Source organism: Malus sylvestris, chromosome 3 (assembly GCF_916048215.2).
Source record: "Malus sylvestris chromosome 3, drMalSylv7.2, whole genome shotgun sequence".
Classification (NCBI taxonomy): Eukaryota; Viridiplantae; Streptophyta; class Magnoliopsida; order Rosales; family Rosaceae; genus Malus; species Malus sylvestris.
This window is the reverse complement of record NC_062262.1, coordinates 5,267,045-5,290,208: the sequence shown is the minus strand read 5'-3', so window position 1 is coordinate 5,290,208 and position 23,164 is coordinate 5,267,045. Positions and strand designations below refer to the sequence as shown.

Here is a 23,164-nt window from a genome sequence, read left to right as displayed (position 1 = left end):
TATTTTGGTCCTCGGTTGGAGACGGTTTTTTGTGACAGGGCTAAAACGAGCCCTCTGGCCCTTTGACCCTCGGTTGGAGATGGAGGTAAATATGGCCCTGTACTGTTTATTAAAATATTAATATCTTGGGGAATCTTGGAGAGCCAGAGGGTTAAAATGAGTCATCTGGCCAGCCCTCAGTTAGAGATGGCCTTAAAAGCATTTTACATGGCACGAATTCATCGTCATCATATTGCTTGTACTAACAATACAATATAATATCATGTAGATAGAAACTTACACCTATCATTGTGTTATTGAAAAAGAACGCCACGTAAAGTCCTTCTCCAAATCAATACACTTGTTCGGATTTGAGCCTTGAACAAGTCGTTTATCTACGCCCCCCCCCCCCCCCCCCCCTCTCTCTCTCTCTCTATTAAGGTTCCCTTACCTGTAGGGTACTTTGATCAAGGGCAATATAGGGTATGGGGTCCCCTAGAAATTAAAGTTGTATTTGAAGGACATGCGCTAAGATCAGTGAGAAGAAGAATATATTATAAACCCTTTTAAAATATTTAAAGATTATGCCCATGCCAAGTAATTACACCTCAAGTCTCTAGGTGAACATTTTGAGCTACCTTTCTGTTCAGCCTTAGTGATTTACTGTTCATCACCATGATAATACAGTTGTGGCAATGAACAAAATTTGCTACCTAAATTAGACGTGAATTATGCTAGTTGGTTAGAACAATATGTTCGTTCTTTGTATTATAAATTAGAATAATTTAAATTATCGTCTTGTCATAAACCATGATATCCAAATAAATATTATTATATTACTAGAATATAAATGCGAGGTGTTTTCATGTGACGAATGTATTGCCAGATAATTGCATGATGTAAGTAGCCTCTCAATGGAAATGATACAGCCAGTCACCACTCATATACCGCAACTATCCTGCAAGATTTGTCATGCCACGAGAATTTCCAGATAAATGTGACCCTTAAACAGAAATATGACACCCCCACCCCATTTTATTTTTACTTTTTTTTTTTCAGGAAGGACATGAAAAATAAAGCAAGAAATAGGGGAAGATCTGAATCTGGTAGGCTGTAAATATCAAGGCTTTTACTTTTTCTTTAATTTTCGACTGTCAGCATATATCCTTCTCTGTTGCTCTCACTTCTCCTTCCTTTTTTTTTTTTTTTTTTTGGCTTTCGGTTTGCTTCACAAGCAAAGAATAGACAATTGGCATTCAATTTTGTAATAATCTCTCGAAGGATTATTATATCAATTGGCATGTCAACCGACCTATATATATATGCTAGTTAAGATTTACCTAATGATTTCAACATCCCAGCCTGAGGCTACCTGGACAACAAACACTTGTCCAAGAAGTTGGTTAATGAGCATTAAGTTGTTAGTTGGCAATCAATCATGTACCATTCGCTATTCAGGCCGAAGCTTCACAAATCTACAGGTAAAATATGATGGAAATGACATTTTCATGTAAAACTTAAGACAAAATATCTCACACATCCAATACATTGTTTTAATGACGTCTCTTCCACTTGTGATAAGCAGAAACTAAGAGGAGAGAGAATAAAAGAAAAACAATCATAACACTCATTTGTAATTGATAGGAGCCCTAACCATATTACCTATCGGGCTCCATATTACTTATCGGGCACTATGGTATCCAAGTCTTAAGAGCAGTTACTCGAGGCTATGCATTCGATTCTCCTCACTCTTATATCGATTATATATATAAAAAAAAAAGAATGAAAATAAAAATTACTTTGCATTCGAGGTTATGTGCCGAATATCGCTTGTATGAAAAAAGAAAAGAAAAACAAAACTAATGTTAATGAACAATTGTTGCCCTAATAAACTAGTCACTAGAGTCTAGAGCATCAGTCGTCAGGTTTACGTGAACCCACCAAACCTTACGTCAAAAGTAATACCACATAACATAAAAAGGAACGACCCAGCAACTCATCTGCCACCCCTTCCCATCTTCTTCCACTGAAAGAAGAGCGGACAAGGAGGATGCCAGAAGAAGCTGAAAGCTCCGAGATCGTCGTCTTTCTCACGAAAGAACTCGAAGCCTCTCTAGAAAAGAACGGCTCGTTGGAGAAAGAAAACCATGAGTTGAGGCAAGAAGTTGGTCGTCTCAAAGCTCAAATAACTTCCCTCAAAGCACACAACAATGAGAGGAAATCTGTGCTCTGGAAGAAGTTTCAAAGCACATTGGAGCAGACTCCAGCGACAGAGAAACCGAATCCGAAAGTAGACTTCACAGAGTCAGAAGCCACAAAGGAAAGAACGGCAGCAAGATTGTTACCAACCAATGCACCACTACCAACGCCAACGCCAAGGCCTCCTCCTCCTCCTACTTTGTTCAAGGAGGTAAAGGAAAATAAAGGGCCGTCAGCCCCAGCACCGCCGCCTCCTCCTCCGCCCTCAAAATCATCAATCGGGTCAAGAGGAGTGCGACGTGTCCCGGAAGTAATTGAGCTGTACCGTTCACTTACAAGGAAAGATGCACACATGGAGAACAAGGCCAACCCTGCAGGAGTTCATGTTTTTGCACTTACTAAGAACATGATAGGAGAAATCGAAAACCGTTCATCTTATGTTTTAGCTGTAAGTTAATATTGCAAATGATTTCCGCACAAGTAGAAAACGTGTTTGCGGGAATCACTTCCCTATAGCAAACCCTATTCTTCTTATTCCATAACTCATACAGACAGAAATTTTTCTGATGCTATTTTCTACATTCATGGACAGATAAAGTCGGAGGTCGAAACGCAAGGAGAGTTCGTAAACTTTTTGATCAGTGAGGTCGAGTCTGCAAAATTTACAAACATTGCAGATGTGGAAGCATTTGTGAACTGGCTGGATCGGCAGCTATCTTCTTTAGTCGATGAGAGAGCAGTGCTGAAGCACTTCCCGCAGTGGCCGGAACGAAAAGCAGACACGCTGCGAGAAGCCGCTTTCAGCTACAGAGACCTGAGGAATCTGAAAAACGAAGCCTCATCGTTTGAGGACAACATGAAGGAGCCATCAATCCTTGCTCTGAGAAGAATGGAAGCATTACAAGACAGGCAAGCATGGAGTACAATAGCTTATTACTATTCCATTGATATCGGAAACTACGGATTCGGGTTAGGTCAGTTGACCGGAGCAGTAATTTAGAATAACGCCTCGTTTAACGTCACAAATCCGGTTTTGCAGGTTGGAAAGAAGTGTGAGCAGCACAGAAAGAACAAGGGAGAGTGCCAGCAAGAGATACAGGGATTTTCAGATCCCATGCGAGTGGATGCTGGACACAGGGCTGATGGGTCAGGTATGTAGAGAGCGATTACCAAATTAATTACTGTTTTACTGTTTACCATTATGGCTTAAGGTCCCCTGCGGCCTCTGATTACTATGGCTTACCAATAGCTTTAATTTGGCAATCATTCAAATAATAATTTAGAAGGTAAATTACATAGTAACCTCTCAGGTTTGAGGTCTATTACAACTCCATACAACAACTTTAAAACATTTCATTTTTATACATCCAGTACCATTTTATTTCAAAATAACACATCTGTTAGATTTTCTATCCATTAGTCTGTTAAATGCTGACGTACCACATTTGTGCTGATGTGGCTGCCATGTGGAAAAAAATATTTTTTATACATTAAAAATATTATAATATTAACCCAATTAAAAAAAAAAAAACATAAAAACCCTAACCTAGATCCCCTTTCTTCCCCCTCTCCTCTCTGCAATCCCTTCCCACCATCCCTCACCCACCCCCCAGCGACCTTCCCCCAAGCGACCCACATCCCTATCCCTAACCTAGAACCCAAAAACTTGCAAGAAGAAGAAGAAGAAGAAGAGGAGGGAGGAAAAAAAAAATCCCCAGTTCGTCCCCCCCAAAACCTGCAAGAAGAAGAAGAAGAAGAAGAAGAAGAGGGAGAAAAAAAAAGAAAAAAAAAGCCCAGTTCGCGAGAAGGTCACCGGAAGGTTGCGCGGGGAAGGGGGAAGGGAAGTGGGTCGCAGGTTGCGGCGGAGCGGGAGGAAGGGAGGTGGGTCGTGGGTCATGGGTCGCGGGTCGCAGCAGGGCCATGTGGGTTTTCTTTTTTTTCTTCTTCTTCCCTCTTCTTCTTCTTCTTTTTGTTGTTGTAGGTATGTGGGTCGCTTAGGGGGGTAAGGTTGTTTGGGGGGGGGGGGTGGGTGAGGGATAGTGGGAAGCGATTGCAGAGAGAAGAGGGGGAAGAAAGGGGATCTGGGTTTGGATGGTGTGTAGAGAAGGAAAGAGGGTGGGTGCGGAGGGAGGGAGGATCGCGGGTTAGGGGGTGCACAGGGAGGGTCGTGGGTTAGGGGGGCATGGGTGTTCTGGGTTTCTGGTTTTGGGGTGAGGGACGCAGGTGGGGTGGGGTGGGAGGTTATCATTTCTGGGTTGTAGGGAAGAAGATGAAGATGGGGGATATGGGTTTGGGGGTTGCGGGGAGAAGAGAGGATTTTGGGAGTTGCAGAAGGGTGGGGGGGGGGGGGAAGGAAGGGATCTGGGTTTCGGGATTTTCTAGTTTTTTTTTTAATTGGGTTAATATTATAATATTTTTAATGTATAAAAAATATTTTTTTTCCACGTGACAACCACATCAGTACATATGGTAGCCACATTAGCATTTAACAGACTAATGGATGGAAAATCTAACGGAGGTGTTATTTTGAAATAAAATGGTACTGGATGTATGAAAGTGAAATGTTTTAAAGTTGTTGTATGGGGTTGTAATTTACCCTCAAACCTGAGGAGCTACTATGTAATTTACCCTAATTTAGAGAAATATTAACAGGTTATAAGTGGGACTCTTCCTGAATTTTCTGCCACCTCATGTTTTGATACAATGTTTTATAATATTGGTACAAAAATTAACTTTAAATTATGAGGTGACAGAGAGTCCATGAAAAACTTCACTTTAAAAGAGTTCCTAGCATTTCTCAATAATTTATATCAGAGTGAATTATATGTTTACTGTTGACTTCCATTAACATGGTACTAAATTCAGAATAATTAGAGCTTTAAGTGACTAAATATCTACCTTCTAGCTAAGCAATCCACATCGAGTTACAATTTTCAACTGATTAATATTAATGTGGAAGCTAGAAAGTCAGAATACTGATAACATGAATTGACAACATTTCTCACTGGTCTACGAACTATGCATCGTAGATCGCGACAAATGTTATTAGCACTCTAAAATAGTTTTTTTGCATTGCACGACTGTTTCAAAGTGCTAACGACAACAGTTAAGGAGTGGATTTGAAGCAAGGGGATGGATTCACACACATTCATTTGAAAACATCTTCATTTCCACAAAAACCATGGATTGATAATAACTGCATATCTTGTACACATGACCACTTGCAGATGAAACTGAGCTCACTAAGGCTAGCCAAGGAATACATGAAGAGGATTATTAGAGATGTGGAGTCTGGCGAATGTCATAGAGAAGAAAGTCTCCTGCTTCAAGGAGTCCGTTTCGCTTTCCGGGTGCACCAGGTAGTGAAGCGCTCTTCACAAACGCAGTTCCAAATTTCTAGCCCTACTTGTTAACTTGTTGAACCAGGTACTCACACACAAAATTCAGTTTGCAGGTGGTTTTGATTCGGAGACGGTTCTCGCGTTTGAGGAACTAAAGAAGATACGCACAAATAGTAAACGAAATGGCACGATTTAGCTCGCTCTATATAGACTTGTTCAATTCGCGTTTCCGGGTTCAAGTGACTTGAACCCGGAAATTGATCGATGGGGTGTAAGCAGATTAGTAGTAGCAAAAAATGTGTTTGTAAAATGGCCAACATAAAATGTGTTTGAAAATGTTATACTGGTAAACTCCTAGATTGGTTTAATTTGAACATGGATTCGAGAGGTATTCACTCAGGGAAATTCTCCGATTTAGAGGACGCCGGAAGTGGAGGGCGTCTTCCGTCGAACCACCAGAGTCCTTGATCACATTGATGCATAATGAAACCAGTGGGTAAACAAGTTCTGATTGATGCTACTTAATTCAACATGACTACAGATAATCAGAATGAATAATACTAAACACACCAACTCTTTTACCAACTATTATCACAACTCTCTCACATGATGCAAGTCAGATTTCGGAACCACATTGAATCTGCATCAAGTAAGATAGCTGAAATAAAAAATGAGAAAAGAGGTGGTGCGTCTAGCATCGTTTGATGAAAAGGAAGACATGAAAGTGTAGAACTGCTCATTCATTACATGTAGAATGTGGAAGAGAAGGAACAAGGCATGTGATACACCGCCTAGATCTGTATCAAATTCCTCTCCAGCAAGATTATACCAATTCTCTTGAGACTAAGAGTTCTGGGATCCAACAGGTGAATCTAATCATTCCAATGACTCGCAAGAACAGGACTCCCTGTATTTGAAGTCATACGCTCCAATTTGTGGAACCCTAATGCAGGGAGTTCGTGAATGGCCAATATTTATCATGAATCCTTCTACATAACACCCATAGGCCAATAATTCTCCACTAAATATAAACACAATGTGGATCATCGTCAACCCTCTTCATTAAATCAAAATCCACTATGTTTACTCAAAATTCGAAGTATCAGTCTCCAAATCCTAAGAAAATACTAGATTAAGCTAGTGGACCACGCCACTTATCCGACCACACATAAAAAGCAACACTCCATATTTGGGACTCAAAAGATAGAAATTTTAGTGTAGAAACCAAAACCCTACGTCCCAGACCAAAAAACCACCCTACCCCATCCCCCTGATTGCCAGGCTAACACCTACTCCACTCTTTGATGCCACCCACATTCTTTGGCCTGGTCCGATTATCGAACTCTCTCTGGCCAAGTCAGATTTTCGAACAAAAGAGGGTGGGACCAAAAATGGGGTAGATGTGAACGAGAAAAATCAAGGAGGTGGGATAAAGTGGTTTTTCTTGTCTGAACCACAGGGTTGAGCTAGTCTGGTGTAAAACGTTAGAATTTCTGCCTCTACACCATATGCACGTCCCACAGATGTCTCCGACGTTAATGAGCATGGTTGGACTAGTTATGCTGTACACCAACCAAACACAAGAGTTTCTGCATACAACCACAGGCAAGCATGCCAGTTCTTCAAGATGCAAATATAAGATGGTCACTGATGAAGGATTCATGGTCACAACCTTTAGATTTGTATACCAAGAGTTGAGATTTAAAAACTCATTCATTTAATCTCCACCAATGGTCAAATCTAATGGTGGATGACCACACATTCCATGGTCACCAAACATTTCCTCAAAACATAATTGGGATAATCAACAATCCTCCTAAACAAACCTGAATGAATGCTGCCATGCACAACAACCTTATATAAATCTGTATTTCTTAAAAATGAGAAGAGTTAGGGTTGGATGATATTTTTTTCACGCAAATTTAAGTTTGGAGAAGAATGTAGGAAGGATCAATGATTGCCTTCACCCAACCCTAACCCTTCCCTAAAACTTCCCCATCTTTGAGAATAAAAAAAAAAACCCAACCCTTCAATCTTTCCATTAAACCTCCCAAATTTTGAAAACTCCTCAACCTCTCTGCCAAATTTGAGAAACCCTCAACTTTATCCCCAAATTCAAATGGGTTTTCTTGGTTCCCAAATTTAACTAAACAATTTGAAATTCAACCCCAAAATTTAACATTCTACTCAGATAAACCACAATGCAAAACATAAACAACTCAAACAACAAGTAAAACCACAATTTCATCAACCCAAAGCAATCATAAAAAGCAGTCAAATTCCATTTAAATATTAAGAAGTGCAGCAAAGATAAACAGATAAGAACGCCAAAGGTTTCACATTAATTCTAAACAAACCGCTAAGTCTGACAAAATCCAAAAGGACACGAGGACCCCGATGCGAACAGCTACACTCAGCTGCTGCCCTCACTTGGATCTCTGCCTCATCTTTCGGCGCTTCCTCTTCAACCTCCTCATCCTCTTCTTCTTCCACTGCAATCACACGGCACAAATGATCTCAGCTTCATAATTCAAGGATCGGAAACTAAGGCATTGTTTGGGAGCTCATCTCTTATCAGAAGCACTTTTCGGAAAAGCTAAAAATTGAGGATGCAGAAATGTAAACAGCTAGGAGTTGTTACCTTGGCTCTCATGGCGGCGAAGCGAGACTGGAAAACCTTGCGATATTTGTTGGAGGTCCTCCGATGAGAACCGGCGGATGAGAAATGGGAGATGCGTTGTGGGAGTGAGGGAGCGAGGTGCTAGCGTTTATGAGCAAAACCCTAGCTATATTTTGGGCCGTTGGATGTAATCGGACGGACATGGGCTCGAGCTAGGTGAGAATTATAGGGCATTATTGGGCCATCTTCTAAATAAATAGATCTTTGTTGTTGCTTGGGCTTCGGCCCGTAATTATTATTCCGATTACATCGGAGGAAATCCAAACGTAGCTCTTGCACTTGAGATTTTGTCTTCGAATTTCTTTTCTGTAATTTAGATGAATTTAATGTAAATTATTCTATTATTTGTAAAAATTGAAATTCAAACCTAAAAATGATCCTTCTACATTTTCCAATGTTTGAGAAAAGAAAACTACTCACTTTGGTCATTGAGATTTGAAATTAATAGAAGTGGTCTCTGAGTTTGTCCATAATCAATTTTCCATGAAAAATTAATTTTAAATAATGATCAAAATGACAAAAATCCTCTCAATTTAATAAAAATGGGCTTAAATGATTTGACAAAAAATTGAGGTATCATTGTCATTTTCTTTTTATTTAATTGAGATTTTTCATAAAATACTCAAATGATTAATGATGGACAAACTCAAGATTCATTTTATCGATTTCAAATATCAGGAACCAAGGTGATGACTTAGGTCAATTTTAGGGACAATTGTAGTTAAAAAGCTATCAAGATATTTTTGTGGGTAATGTTAGGGAGACTAAATTGTAAATAAAATGTTGTAAACTAAATGATATAAAATCGATAATTGGATTATTACTTAAGAGTCGATGAATGTGCTAATTTCTATTGGTAATATATCATTTAGTTTGTAAATTGTATACTCTTTCTAGCTTTACCCTATTTATATTAGATTGTTAATCAGAACTAATATAGAACTTGTTTAGATGTGCTTTTAAAATTTAAAAATGTTTTTAAATAGCTAAACACGTGTCAAGCAGAAGAAGCGAGTATATCTAGAAAGCTATGCAGTTAGCCATGGCAGTGGGCCCCATCGTCTAACCAGAAAGCTATTCCAATCCAAAGCCAGGCCGGTAAGATATAAATTCAATCCAATCCAAAATTTTCCAATCCCACTCGTTCTCCGTCCACTCCCATTCTATCCAGTCCCCAAAACTCGCACCACCAAACAAGCTCAACGCCATTTCTGAGCGGAGAATGGGGACTGGTGCGTCCAAGAGGACGGCTGACGGCTCCCACGGCGGCGAGGAGCCGGAGGAGGAGGAGCATTTGGACCAGGGAGGAGGACAGCTGTACGTGTCGTTGAAGATGGAGAACAATTACAAGCTCAAGAAAAGCGAGCTTCTTCCTCACATCTTCGGCTCCGTCCCGCTCGTCGGCTCTTGGGATGCTTCCAAAGCTGTAATCTTTCTACAAAATCAATCCAATTAGTTCACTTTCTTTCGGTTGGTTAATCCCTTTTTTGTTTTCTGATTGCTGATTGATTGAATTGGTTGTATGAATGATTACTAGCTTTCAATGGAGCGGGAATCGACTTCCATGTGGGAATTGAGCTTTGTTGTTCCTCCGAATCACGGTAATTTATCATTCCGCTTTCAATTTTCGAATTTCATTACCACGAATTGTAATTATAAGCTTTGAATTGCTGTACTAGTATTTGCCTAGTTCAATTCTGTTGCCACTGTGGAGTCCAAAGATCTTGGTTTTCGATTTTTGATTGGATATGATTGTGTTTTTCGTGCGGGAACTAGAAACTTTGGACTTCAAGTTTCTTTTGAAGCCAAGGAACAACAACGCACCTGCACCTTGTGTTGTGGAGGAGGGTCCAAACCGCCAACTCATTGGAGGGGCCTTGCAAGGGGATCAAAGGCTGGCCATATTTAGGCTTAACAGTGATGAGGTTCTCGAGTACCGGGTGTTCATTAAGGCGGATAGAGTATCGCCGTTTGATCTTGCAGCCAGTTGGAGAGCTTATCAGGATAACCTTAGGCCTTCTGCTGTTCGCGGAATTCCTGATGTCAGTTTAGATACAGTGCCAGAGATAGGTGCTGAGGTACTTTTCAAGTCCGAAGATTTGCATCTCTTTATTGCTCATTCATTTTATTGACATTTTATCGGTTGTAATTGAGGTCCTGGTTGGCACAAATCAAAGTGAGGTGGTTAGATTGTTTCAACCTGTTTAAGAAGCTTTTGACCATATTCGTTGGTTGGCTCAAAGTGGGGTTGTTTTATATGCAGAATGGCTCTTCAGCTAGTTTGGAGCTTGACCTTGAACATTACGTTGTTCCAGCTCCTTCAACTTCTGCCAATTCAGGTCATATGTATGCAGCTAACATGACAGAGACTCCAAGGTCATTAAATCTTTCTGGAATTTTTACCAAAGCAGATGGCTCTACCAGTGCTTCATATACCTTCAAGGATAGTGGTGTTTTATCCGATCGACATGCAACTACAAAGGTTAATAAATATATAAACTACTCTCTCTCTCTCTCTCTATTCTTACTTTCGCATTGTTTTGTTGCAACTTTGATCAGAACAACTTTGGTGCCGAATTACATCTGAATGTTAACTTCTACAGTAAGAAGCTCTAAGCATATTCTGGGACAATATTTGACTGTGGAGAATTTTAATCCATTGTACCGTATTACATATAGCATACCTCTAATTCAAAGTTTATGCAGGAGATGGAGGTTGATATCCCAGATTCATCCAAGCTCTATTCTCCCTCTGGGATGGTTGAATCAAAGTCAGTGGGAACGTTTTCACCTTTCCAAAAGCAAGATAGTCACAGGGGTCTCTTTGTGGATAGGGGTGTTGGATCTCCTAGGCTAGTTAAATCTTCTAGTACTAGTACTTTCTCCGAGTCCAGATTTGATACAGAAAAAAAGGTCTGTAGGGACGAGCATCTGGCCTTGAAGATTATCAAAATTTAACTCATCTCTACCTGGAGTGGGTGTTGTTCTGAAACTCAATCTTTCTATGCTTTTTATCAGAATTCGATGCCAGAAGCTGCTGGAGCGGTTGCGGCTGCAGCCGTAGCTGATCAAATGCTTGGACCAAAGGAAGATAAACATTTGGCAATTGTCCTGGTATTGTCTTGCATGAGTGGTTGGCCACACAGCTTAGAACTTTATAAATATAGTTTTAGTGTTGTTTATTAGTTTGTTTTTTCTTTAGTTGTAAAATTTAAACGTATTACTTAGTAGCTTGAAACGTGGAAGGTTTCATTTTGGTTGATTCATAATTTGTTCATGAGTATATTTTAGAGCAGACAGTTCTAACAAGTTTTACGTACTTCAGGTTGGTTTGCCTGCTCGTGGAAAAACTTTTACAGCAGCTAAGCTTACAAGGTATCTCCGCTGGTTGGGTCATGATACCAAGCACTTCAATATTGGAAAGGTTACTAGCTATTTTTATAATTGACAATTGTTTGTTCTATTCAATGTTTGAAATATATGAAAGTGGACTCCAACATGACCTTTTTTGTATTTTTTGTTGCAGTACCGCCGTCTTAAGCATGGAGCTAATCAGGTAAAATTATAGGAAGTTGAAGTTTGGTTGATTAATTGGCAGAGTTTTTAGAAGTCCTTAGTGGTTAACTGGTTATCTGTTGACTGATGAGTGATCCTACAAAATGCAATCCATTCGTCTCTCTGCCTAACTTTTTCATCACTAGAATCTTAGTTTAAACTTAAGCAAACATGTCATGTGGTATTCCTGTGTCAACAGAAAATTGACATGGTTCTACAATAGTGAAGATGTGGGTATGGACTATGGATATAAATTTAAACACTGTTTAGGTATTCTAATCTAATAGTTCTTGGTGCCCTACAAAATTTCACCATATTTTATTTATGCAGACTGCTGATTTTTTCCGACCTGACAACCCTGAAGGCATGGAGGCACGTAATGAGGTGAATGTCCTTGGATTTACTTTCTTTTTTACTAGATAAATCATGATAGATTCTCCAGTTTAGAAAAGACCCATCTTGAAAGGATGTTTCTGAAGTGAAATAGATGAGGTATTCTCCTGTTTAGAAAAGACGCATCTTGAACGGATGTTTCTCAAGTGAAAGAGATGAGGTCTTATAAGAAACATGAAAGAGAAAACAAACCTAATGAAGTGAAAACACTTTGAGGGTGAGCACTTTTAGCTTATGTCAGTCAGGCATTAGTGTATGACAGTCTATAGGTGCTTATAACTCTGCAGAATATTTGTGCTTGAGAGTAGTACTATTTATAGTAAATTGGATTTCATGAGGCAAATGGCTAAGTTAACACAATATTGACCTTTTTCTTTGTACATAGTTTTAATATATCACGTGCTAGTAGGTAGCAGCCCTGGCATTTGATGACATGGTTTCTTGGATGCAAGAAGGTGGCCAGGTAAGTCCTTCTACGTGAGTGATTTTGATCTCTAGTGGCTTCTGATTGATCCTTTCTTTTTAACATATCCAACTGGATTATAGGTAGGAATATTTGATGCCACAAACAGTTCAAGGAAACGGAGAAATATGCTCATGAAGTTGGCTGAAGGAAAGTGCAAGGTACTTTGAGTATTGAACGGAGTGACAGTTCCCAACAGACATTGTAAAAACTTGGTCTTAAGCCTTTATCGTACTTGTTTTGTCTATTCATGTTTATGTATTTCTTTGCAGATTATTTTTCTGGAAACGTTATGCAACGATGAACGCATTATAGAAAGAAATATACGTCTTAAAATTCAGCAAAGTCCCGATTATGCAGAACAGTATGTTTAGACCTGGACCATTAGTTCCATATCTTGATTGATTATGTGGTACATTAACTGTTGTCCCTCTGCAGGACAGATTTTGAGGCTGGATTACAGGACTTCAAAAGTCGACTGGCTTATTATGAAAAAGTACTCCCCTAAGACATGTACTATTAATTGTTTGGTGAAGTTTGGTCTTTAACTATTCTTGTTAATCATATTTAGATTTACTTTTATGCTGCCACTGCTAGGTTTATGAGCCAGTAGAGGAAGGGTCGTACATCAAAATGATTGATATGGTCAGTGGGCATGGAGGCCAAATACAAGTAAGGTCAAATCATTTTTGTATCATTTTCTTTGGAGAGTAGTGAACTGCAGTAACTATATCAGAAACATCACTTAGGACATCATGTGTTTTGTTTGTTCCAGAGGTAGATATAACTAATGGATTTCGATCTTTCTACATCTTCTGAAATTATTAAGCGTGTTATTGTTGAACCTCCTACATATATGTAAATTCAATTTAATGCCACTAAATTCTTCCTCCCTTTAACATCCTTGGCCTAGATTTTTATGCGTGTGTAGATTTGACTTTTGATTCATATCCACTCAGAAGCTTTCTTTTTGGTGCAGGTGAACAACATCAGTGGCTATCTTCCTGGACGAATTGTTTTCTTTCTGGTATGTTATTCCTTGAAGAATATAGCTTAGTAAAAGGTTCCCCTTTTAGATTGTCTTAGTAAAAGATTTCTCTTTCAAATTGCACTTGTGAATACCATACCAAAATCTTACAGTAGAATGTCCATATAAAGAACTGAGATTAGTTGATTATCCCCAAGCCCCAAAACGCCTCCCCACCCCCACTGCCTGTTTGTGCTCCTTTGTCACTTTGTCTCTTCATACTTTGGTAAGGTATTCATATATTTCTGGTACACTGTTGTAGGTGAATACACACCTCACGCCCCGCCCAATATTACTTACTAGGCATGGAGAGAGTATGGATAATGTTAGAGGCAGAATTGGAGGAGACAATCCCTTGAGGTTTGCCTTTGCAGTTGATTATCTTGATATAATAATACTGGTTTGCTCATGTTAAAATATGCATTTTGTATAGTAACCGCTCAAACTTATCTGATCCTCAATTCTATTAATCTTGTTTTATAACTCGTAAGTATGCAGCTATTCATGTTTCTATTTGCTAACATATGATGGCATTGCTCCCACCATGGTTTCTTTCAGTCTATTATACAATTTGGTTTTGCATCATTATAAGACCTGTTCCTTAAGATTTTTTCAACCTTCTTCATAAAGCTTTTAAAATTCCACATTAATTTTGATTTTTGATGGTAGTGCTGGGTTGTTCCTTACCAAATGATATTCCACTTGTTTCAACAGTGATACAGGAGAAATTTATGCAAAGAAACTTGCTAACTTTGTTGAAAAGCGACTGAAATCAGAACGTGCTGCTTCTGTAAGCTTCAGCAATATCTAATATTCAGTTTTAATTTTGTAGCTTTCCATATGAAGTAAATGCTTGCTGTGGGTTGATCCTTATTCCTCATGTAGTCTGCATATATCTCTGTTGATCTGGAAAAAAGTCTACATCTATCTCTTACTAAAATCATATGCTTTGACCATGGATGGTGTGACGGATAAAGCTAAATGTAAACTTGAGGATATATAATATCAGCTGTTAAACATTGGAAAGCTATATAATATGCTTTTGAATACAGTTGCTAACTATTGTTTTAAGAATCTAGAAAGAAAATACTTCTGAATTGTACCAACATAATTGAGGATTGAGTGTTGCATTTTTCATGGATAGGGTTTTCATTGTTGAATAGATGAACAAAAGTGGAATGCAACCAGGATTTAAATGCAAAACAAATATGTTATGTGTCCTAATTATCTTACTAGTCCAACATAAGATAATGTCTGGGTTCTTTTCGTCATGGTATCTTGCGTTTGTAAGGGGTGCAGCCATGTCCCTGACGTCATCCTTAATTTTTGTTATTTGAAAGTTTAGCATTTCAATTTTTTGTTTGCTTGTTTTCGAATTTTTCTTTCACTGTCCCTTCACTGAATGTTATATTACGTGTGTATAATGAATAATATTACTTTTCTTCATGTGTTCAGATTTGGACTAGCACGCTGCAGCGAACAATTTTGACAGCGAGTCCCATTGTAGGATTTCCCAAGGTTAGTGTGCATCTTTTAGAATGTCATAAACTTCTTTAGCCTCTCAAGTTATACATTTAATATAACTGACAGTCCCAGAAATTTAAACATTATTAAGCATGCTTGGTTTATGGTTCTTTACAATTTTGCTAGATACAATGGCGTGCACTGGATGAGATAAATGCTGGAGCCTGCGATGGAATGACGTATGAAGAGATACAGAAAAACATGCCGAACGAGTATGATCATGTTACAGTATTCTCTAATAAGTTAGAAGTCTTTGTTGTTTGCTAATATATGTTTGACTGCAGAGCACGTAATAAAGACAAACTGAGGTATCGGTATCCTCGTGGAGAATCTTATTTAGATGTTATCCAAAGGTTTGTAGTTTACAGTTGCAATATACGATGAGTTCTTGTAAGCCAACATGTTCAGTAGAATTTAACTTCCACCGCAAATGCAGGCTAGAGCCAGTAATCATTGAACTCGAACGACAACGTGCACCTGTTGTGGTTATATCTCACCAGGTAGGTGATACACGTCGCATCAATATATGCTTAATCATCGCGTTCTTCCATTTCTTCTTTTGTTGTTGTGGTCATAATAACGAAATGCTTGTTTATTGCTTTATTTTTGTAGGCTGTTTTGAGAGCATTATATGCTTACTTTGCTGATAGGCCTCTGAAAGAGGTTCCACACATTGAGGTAATTGATAAAAATTACTAATTGATTCTGTTTCGTGCATTTCTTGTATTCAAGTGCCTGCTTCCCTGAACATTCGTTTGGGGTTGATGTGCTGTGAAAAAAAGTGATGTTTTCAAAAGCTGCTTTCTGCTGTTTTTAACCCATGATTTTGAGAAAAAAAAATAAAAAATTTTGCATTTACCAAACATAATTTTAGCCCTAGCTTTTTAAAAAAGTTGTTTCTAAAATAATTTCAGCAATTCCAAACCAGCCCAAATCTCAAAAGAATCTATGATGGATTTTTGCAAGTTCCATATCCCGGGTTACTAGTACTGGTTTGGTACTGAGATGCTTTTATAAAAAGTGAGTATAAAAAAACGCTGAGCTCAAAAAGGTGTTTGGTAAACACTTAAAAACAACTTATTTTCACAGTTTTGGGTGAAAAAAAAGCCGAAAACGTGAAGCAGCAAAAATGAGCTTATTCTCATATCAGAGCAGAAACAGTTTTTTTTCAAAGCACAGCAATATCAAACCAACCCTTACTCATGGTTAAAATCGGCTTGAAAAGAAAAGGCCGAATACCCTTTACCCTTTTATGCTCAAGTTATGCTTGGATTAATTACTTTATGTTTAATCCCTTTCTAATCCTCTCGAAATAAAAATCAATCACCTTTACCCTCGACGTACCTTGAATTTTATGAGTTATCTGATACACCATATGAGCCCCAGAAGTAGGTCTTTCCTGGTTCATAACTTTAGCGGCTTGCTTGAACCGATCTCATGAAGCTCATTCTGACAGCCATTTTTTTCGATTTCAGATGCCACTTCACACCATCATAGAGATTCAAATGGGAGTTACAGGCGTACAGGAGAAAAGATACAAGCTCATGGATTGAACATTTGCTACCCGAAGCTTTTCTTGGTAACTTAAAAGGTTCCGGAATGTTTCTGTTACCGTTAAATTATTTTTGCCAAGTCTCCATTCGTGAACACAACGAAGTATTAGCAGAAATGTCTCAACTGTATCTATCTACAATAATAAGTATCACAACTATTTAGCGAAGTACCCAAAAAATCTGTGCAGTTTAAGCGAAGTTTCACTTATAGTTCATATAGTTTTTTTGCAACAACAATCAGTAACTGAGACAGGAAGTGCGCATTTTATCGGTGAGTTAGCTTTTTCTAATAGCTCTAGACGGGAAGGAAGTAGCTTACTTTGTAGTTGATGGGTGATCTCTGAGCCTTAGTTTGTGGGGGGGGGGGAGGGGGCCCAATTTATCGGAGAGTTATCTTTTTCTAATAGCTCCAGGTGGGAAGGAAGTAGCTTACTTTGTAGGGGGTGGGTGGGGGTGTGGGGGTGTGTGGCTCATTTTATCGGAGAGTTAGCTTTTTCTAATAGCTCTAGGCGGGAAGGAAGTAGCTTACTTTGTAGAGATAATGGGTAATCTCTGAGTCTTAGGTCTCAGGGTCTTGTTTCTTTCTAACCGTCTTGTGTAGGTTTAGAGAGTAAAGTTACTATTGTAATCCAACGATTAAGCTTTATGTGTATTTCGGTTCGCCTAATTTGTTACCATCCTTTCGTTAAAAATAAGTGCACAAATCTATGGTATCCGGAGATATTGTGGGTTTATTAATCTTACTTATGGTATTTTTTACTAAAAATTAACGGTTAAGAAAATTTAAAGTGATTAAAGTCTCATTTAAGTAATCATTTAATGCTACGGTCTAATGGTATTTCTTTTTACTTGTAAGTAGGATGTCTTATGTTTGATTATCGTCAAAGGCAAATTTGAACTATATTATTTAGTCCATTGTGAGTTAAGCCCACCCCCTCTGCGTTAGTCTAAATAATACCGTTTGTTAAAGAAATAACAAAAACAAAAAACCAAAAAAGTCTCATTTATGTAGTGCAAACATGTATAGTAGAAGTGCTATTTGGTGCAGTTGCCCTTTATTTTCTTTACTCTAGGCTCACTAGTCCAGTAGCAAAAAGTTCATTGGTTCTGCAATCGCCGTCTGTCTTGATTCCTGGAAAGATCTTGACCTTTCAGGCAGCTTATTTGGCTCCCAGAATTTTGCAATGTGGGGGGTCCTGCTCTATGCGAACAATACGATGATGAAACAAGGCCAAGTGTGCGTGTATGGGTCAAAGACTCAAAAGGGGTCACCATCCACAGCCTACACCTACATCTGAAGGGTAAAACCGTAAAATTAACCAGCCAGCCCTAAAACTTGAATCCGGATCCTCTTTGTGAGGATCCAGGAATCTGTCAATCTTGTCTGTTCATCGTACATCGTACAATCAGAAATTATTTTGAATATTTTTATTTAAAATTAAAAACAAACAGTACTTGACAAAAACTGATCGTATAATATACGATAAATAAACATGATTAACGAATCTTCAGGATCCTCACCAAAAAGATCCGGAGAGGATGATGTTAGCTAAAACATATGCAGCAAGAAAAGGAAGAAGAAGGTATTAAAGATCCACCAGTACCCGCTGGAAGCGAACAGAAGCTCTGGTTGGTGTCACATGGGAACCCTGAATTGTGAATTGACCCCTGAGAAAGATTCTTCCCACAATTGGGTCCCTGCTCTTCAGTCCTCCTCGGTCTTCTGCCATGAACAAAAACACCCCAAGAAAAAATTACCGGGCAGAGATTATCCTTCCCAGTAAAATTCTTTTCGTTAGGTTTCCAGGAAATATGAAAGAAGAAGAAAAGGAGGGAATCTGTGTTGAGTTTGGATGTTGAATCTGTTAATGGCACATTTGCTGGGAACATGAAAGTTATCAACTTAATAACATACTTTGAAGGGAAATTGAGTTACAAGTCAAAAGTTATATTTAATAACCTTGAAATGGAGAAATTCATGGATTAGAAGGGAAAATAAGGAACGTGTAACGAGTTAATTTGATTCCTGATTTTTTTAAGTATTAGATTATAAAACTCAATGTAGAATTCGTATTTTTTTGTATTTCATATATGTTAGTAAACATATTATTGTAAATAAACATGTCATATTTTTTTTATTATCAGGTATTAATTATATTATGGATCGTTGTGTGTTGTGTCACATCTCGGCCCAGGCCTCCTACCACATCCCGACCTCAACTCCGCCGTAACACGATATTGTCCGCTTTGGGTCCCGACCACGCCCTCACGGTTTTGTTTCTGGGAACTCACATGAGAACTTTCCAATGGATCACCCATCATGGGATTGCTCTCGCGCGAACTCGTTTAACTTCGGAGTTCCGATGGAACCTGAAGTCAGTGAGCTTCCAAAATGCCTCATGCTAGGTAGAGATGAGAATATACATATAAGGCTTACATGATCCACATCCCTGGGCGATGTTGGATGTAACAATTCACCCCCCCCTTAGGGGCCCGACGTCCTCGTCGGCACGCATTCGGCTAGGGATTGGCTCTGATACCAAATTGTCACATCTCGGCCTGGGCCCCACCACATCCCGGACTCGACTCCACCGTAGCACACATTCGGCTAGGGATTGGCTCTGATACCAAATTGTCACATCTCGGCCTGGGCCCCACCACATCCCGGACTCGTCTCCACCGTAGCACGATATTGTCCGCTTTGGGCTCCGACCACGTCCTCACAGTTTTGTTTCTGGGAACTCACACGAAAACTTCTCAATGGGTCACCCATCATGGGATTGCTCTTGTGCGAACTCGCTTAACTTCGGAGTTAAGATGAAATCCGAAGCCAGTTAGCTCCTAAAAAACCTCGTGCTAGGTGAGATGAGAATATACGTATAAGGCTTACATGATCTACATCCCTTGGGCAATGTGGGATGTAACATGTTGTCCACATACTTCTTTATCTTGCATGTGTTAATAAACGCAAAAAAATCATGAATCATAATAGTTACAATAACTTATTGTTAATATAAACAAGTAAATAAACGTGATATAAATTATAATAGTAATGTTATTTTCCTAATATATATTTGTTAAATTGTCGATCCAATGTAACCATGTACGAAATTCAAGTAACAGTCAACTTGATCAAACAACATAATTAAGCATCTTATGTTGACATAGCAAGACAACATTTTGATAGAGTAAAAACTCAAATTTTTGTAAGTTAACGTATGTGATGTTAAAGCGTTCTAATGACAGTACTGCAATAATAAAACCGCCTGCATATAGTAACCATGAACAATGTCTGCATACAACATACATTAACAACCGTAAACACTTATTAATCGTAAATTTCACATACATTAACTATTGAAAACAGCCTGCATGCACAGCACGAGAGTAAAAGACTCTCACAAAGCAGTCCTCTTTAGTGCAATTATTGTAGGAAGAATAAAACATGAAACCACAAAATCAAATGAAACAAATTAAAGAAATGTGGTTGATTGATTCGATAAATCTCAAGGGTCTCGGGATTCCACCACCTCCATTAAAGAAATAGCACATGAATCCAATAACCCACCACCAATCCTCTCTCCCACCTCCGCTGCCGTCGCCTTCACGAGTCTACCGTGCATCGAGTCCCGCTTCTTATTGAGTGATTTTTCGATGTCTTCAGAACACAAATACGTATATCATATATCATTGTTTAAGTGAACAAAAATTTATTTTAAGTGTTCTTTACTTGTATAATGATATATAAAGTATATGTCCGTGTTTCGAGCGTACTGAAAAATCTCTTAGTCCGTTTCCTTTCCCATTTCCCTTGGCCTTGGATACAGGGAATATGGATCTTCCTTTGACTTAAAACCACAATTTCATATTAGGCATTAATCTACTTGAAAACTCTGAGACTTTTGCCAACCATTACACGCAAATGTAGGAGTAGGGCAACCGAGTGTCCCCAAACCCACCATTTTTAATCCCATTAAAACAAGGGAGGCCCCTTTTTCTTCGTCTTCACGTCAACTCATTCTCACTCGTCTTCACGGAAATATAGAAACAAAAGGACAACCAAAATCAAGTCATTTGGGTGTATTTTATAAGTTTTGTTTCATTATTAGCCTTGTTAAATTTATTCGCTTAAACTTGCTCATTTGGAAGTAACTGATAGTGATTTCACAACGAGCTTAGATTGTGCTGTTTATGATATCATTCACATGTGTTCGTGAGCGATTGTCAGTCGTTGATACATTGTGAGACTTATTTGCATCAACTATAACATTACTAAACCAAACATCAACACATAAAATTTAGCGAGTATAGCGTTACTTGTCAAAAATTTGCTAACACAATAATGCACAAGACTTATATTAGCATCTTATCTGTTGACTACAGACATAGTTAATAGTGAGCCCAAATTTTAATAAATCGAAAAGTTGGGGTAGCAACTAATATTCTTACACGTTAATAACCGTTTTATATTGATTCTTATAACGTTCACTTACATGCATCAACAACTGACACTCATTCATAATACGCACATAATTGTATTTGACATGACATATCTTTGACAATAAAAATCTAGTAAGTATAACATTACTCCTCCTCCATTGATATTTTGTGGGTAATTAGTAGTACTTTCAGTCATTTCTTCACTGACTCAATCATATGACCCACTATATCTACCTTTTTAGTTTTCCCTTCTCATCCATCAGTCCCTTCGGATACTTGCACCCTCTCGGCATAATCTCCAATCCAAAATCATGGTCAGTCCCAATAACTCCACCACCAACCCCCTCAAACAACTCGTCGACGCCATCTTTTCATACAACGGCAATGTCATGCTAGCCGCCGTGGTCTCTCTTCTTCTCGTCATTCTCTTCGTCCTCGTCCTCCACATCTACGCCAAGTGGTTCTTAGCTCAAGCCCACCACCGCCGCCGGGGCAGCTCCGTCACCGTATCTCATGTCCTCGGCCCGAACCGCTTCCAGAACTTCCACACCTTCTCATTGGACGCAAACTCGGCCACCATTAGCAATCTTTCGAGCTCTGCTTCATCCAAAGGCCTAGACTCGAAAACCATCTCCGCCATTCCTCTATTCGTGTACAAAGCAGAGGAGCTGGAGGAGATGGTGGAGGAGGAAAATTACAAAAATAGGGTTTTGGAGATGGAGTGTGTAATTTGTTTGAGCCTGTTCGAGGACAACGACATGGGAAGGAGTTTGCCGAAATGTGGTCACTGTTTCCATGTCGAGTGTATCGATATGTGGCTGGGTTCTCACACGAACTGCCCAATTTGCCGAGGTCCGATAGCGGTTGATACGACGGCGGAACGGGTTGCCGGTGAAGAGGAATCGGTTGTGATTGATGTTTTGGATTCTGGGTATGTTTCAAATTGTGATATTGTTCATGTTGGAGCGATGGGTACTGAAACCGAATCGACACCTTCATCGTCTTCGTCTTCCTCGTCATCATCGCCATTAATGGTGGGGTATTCATTGAAGAGAATGCTGAGCAGAAATAGGCCGGAAAGTGGCAAGGTTTTCCCAACTACAAATGGGAGTGATCAAACAGATGCCTGAGAAACTGTCTTGTGTTTTAACTTTTTTACGTGACAGTGCATGATTGGCTTTTGATAATGTTACAATGTCATTCCCGTCGCGTGAAAGTTCTCATCGAGAATCAGAGATTAGAGAGAACTGGGGTTCTGGGTTTTGGTTGTAAACCAAATTTGTATAGATTTCTTGCAAGTAATACATCGAATCTTTAGTGTTGTATTTTTGGTGCGTATCAGAAATGCCTTTTGTTGACGTGAGTTGTTCATACCTCTCTGGTTGTTATTATTTTTCTGATGCGACTTTTGCTAAAAAATTTGGGTCGGTTTTGATATGAAAAGGCATGGATCAAAGGTTTTGGATGTGACATATACAAATAGTGTGTAGTTGAGTGGGGTAACAAAACAAGGATGCCAATTTGCAGTTTTCGGGCACAATTCTGCAGTGAAAAGGAGACCATTGGAAAACTTTAAGCTTAGATTAGTCTCATGTTTTTTAATCCACATTGTATTTGTAAGGACTCATCAATTAGCACACAAAAAAATAAAGAGAGTAACGTGGTAAAACTTGGTACTAGTTTGATGCCGTTAGCGGTTGAACTAGGGGAAAAACTTCAAGACAGGCGTCCAGACTATGAGTTATTTCTGTTAGCCCGAATACTTTTGGTGTTTGGGTACACAAAAATACGCAATAGAACTCACATCAGCTTCTACACAATCAATGGTATTACAGCCTACACTGTACTCAAAGATTTAGAGTATTTTGAAAGATTTGCTAAAGCAGTAGGATGTTAAAATGTATTGGGAGGAGAGTGTTCCACCTAGAGGTAAGCATCAGCGAGTAGCGGTGAACTTAGTAAAAGATGTCAGCTTAAGTAACGCAAATATTGGTGAGATTCCAATCCCCC

At 38.9% G+C, this 23,164-nt stretch overlaps 3 protein-coding genes and 1 long non-coding RNA gene across 5 annotated transcripts; 3 read left to right on the top strand and 1 right to left on the bottom strand.

Moving 5' to 3' along the window:
- The first annotated feature begins 1,888 nt into the window (after positions 1-1,888).
- Positions 1,889-5,918, top strand: LOC126616792 (protein CHUP1, chloroplastic-like). 2 transcript variants are annotated; one of them, XM_050284912.1, is made up of 5 exons: positions 1,889-2,626; positions 2,771-3,087; positions 3,218-3,329; positions 5,406-5,537; positions 5,633-5,918. In XM_050284912.1, the coding sequence occupies exons 1-5, from the start codon at positions 2,030-2,032 to the stop codon at positions 5,672-5,674; spliced, it is 1,200 nt and encodes a 399-aa protein (XP_050140869.1). In that variant the 5' UTR covers positions 1,889-2,029; the 3' UTR covers positions 5,675-5,918. The 2 variants fall into 2 exon arrangements, with proteins under 2 accessions (XP_050140869.1, XP_050140867.1); XM_050284910.1 differs by having other exon boundaries at positions 1,895-2,626; positions 5,626-5,918.
- A 1,862-nt stretch (positions 5,919-7,780) lies between these two features.
- On the bottom strand, positions 7,781-8,477 carry LOC126616793 (uncharacterized). The gene is made up of 2 exons (XR_007621255.1): positions 8,161-8,477; positions 7,781-8,011 (listed from the first exon to the last, which is right to left on the bottom strand). It is a non-coding gene; the product is annotated as an uncharacterized LOC126616793 (long non-coding RNA).
- An 835-nt stretch (positions 8,478-9,312) lies between these two features.
- On the top strand, positions 9,313-17,381 carry LOC126615852 (6-phosphofructo-2-kinase/fructose-2,6-bisphosphatase-like). Its single transcript, XM_050283771.1, has 23 exons — positions 9,313-9,625; positions 9,737-9,800; positions 9,976-10,277; positions 10,463-10,681; positions 10,906-11,112; positions 11,218-11,313; positions 11,525-11,623; positions 11,726-11,755; positions 12,085-12,138; positions 12,557-12,610; positions 12,694-12,771; positions 12,883-12,974; positions 13,049-13,106; positions 13,208-13,282; positions 13,590-13,637; positions 13,900-13,997; positions 14,352-14,427; positions 15,093-15,155; positions 15,288-15,373; positions 15,446-15,514; positions 15,598-15,661; positions 15,774-15,839; positions 16,637-17,381. Exons 1-23 carry the CDS (start codon positions 9,422-9,424, stop codon positions 16,712-16,714), a joined length of 2,280 nt encoding a protein of 759 aa, XP_050139728.1. The 5' UTR covers positions 9,313-9,421; the 3' UTR covers positions 16,715-17,381.
- Positions 17,382-21,326: 3,945 nt separating this feature from the next.
- Positions 21,327-22,512, top strand: LOC126616035 (RING-H2 finger protein ATL63-like). Its single transcript, XM_050283980.1, has one exon. The coding sequence runs from the start codon at positions 21,466-21,468 to the stop codon at positions 22,282-22,284; it is 819 nt and encodes a 272-aa protein (XP_050139937.1). The 5' UTR covers positions 21,327-21,465; the 3' UTR covers positions 22,285-22,512.
- Positions 22,513-23,164: the final 652 nt, after the last annotated feature.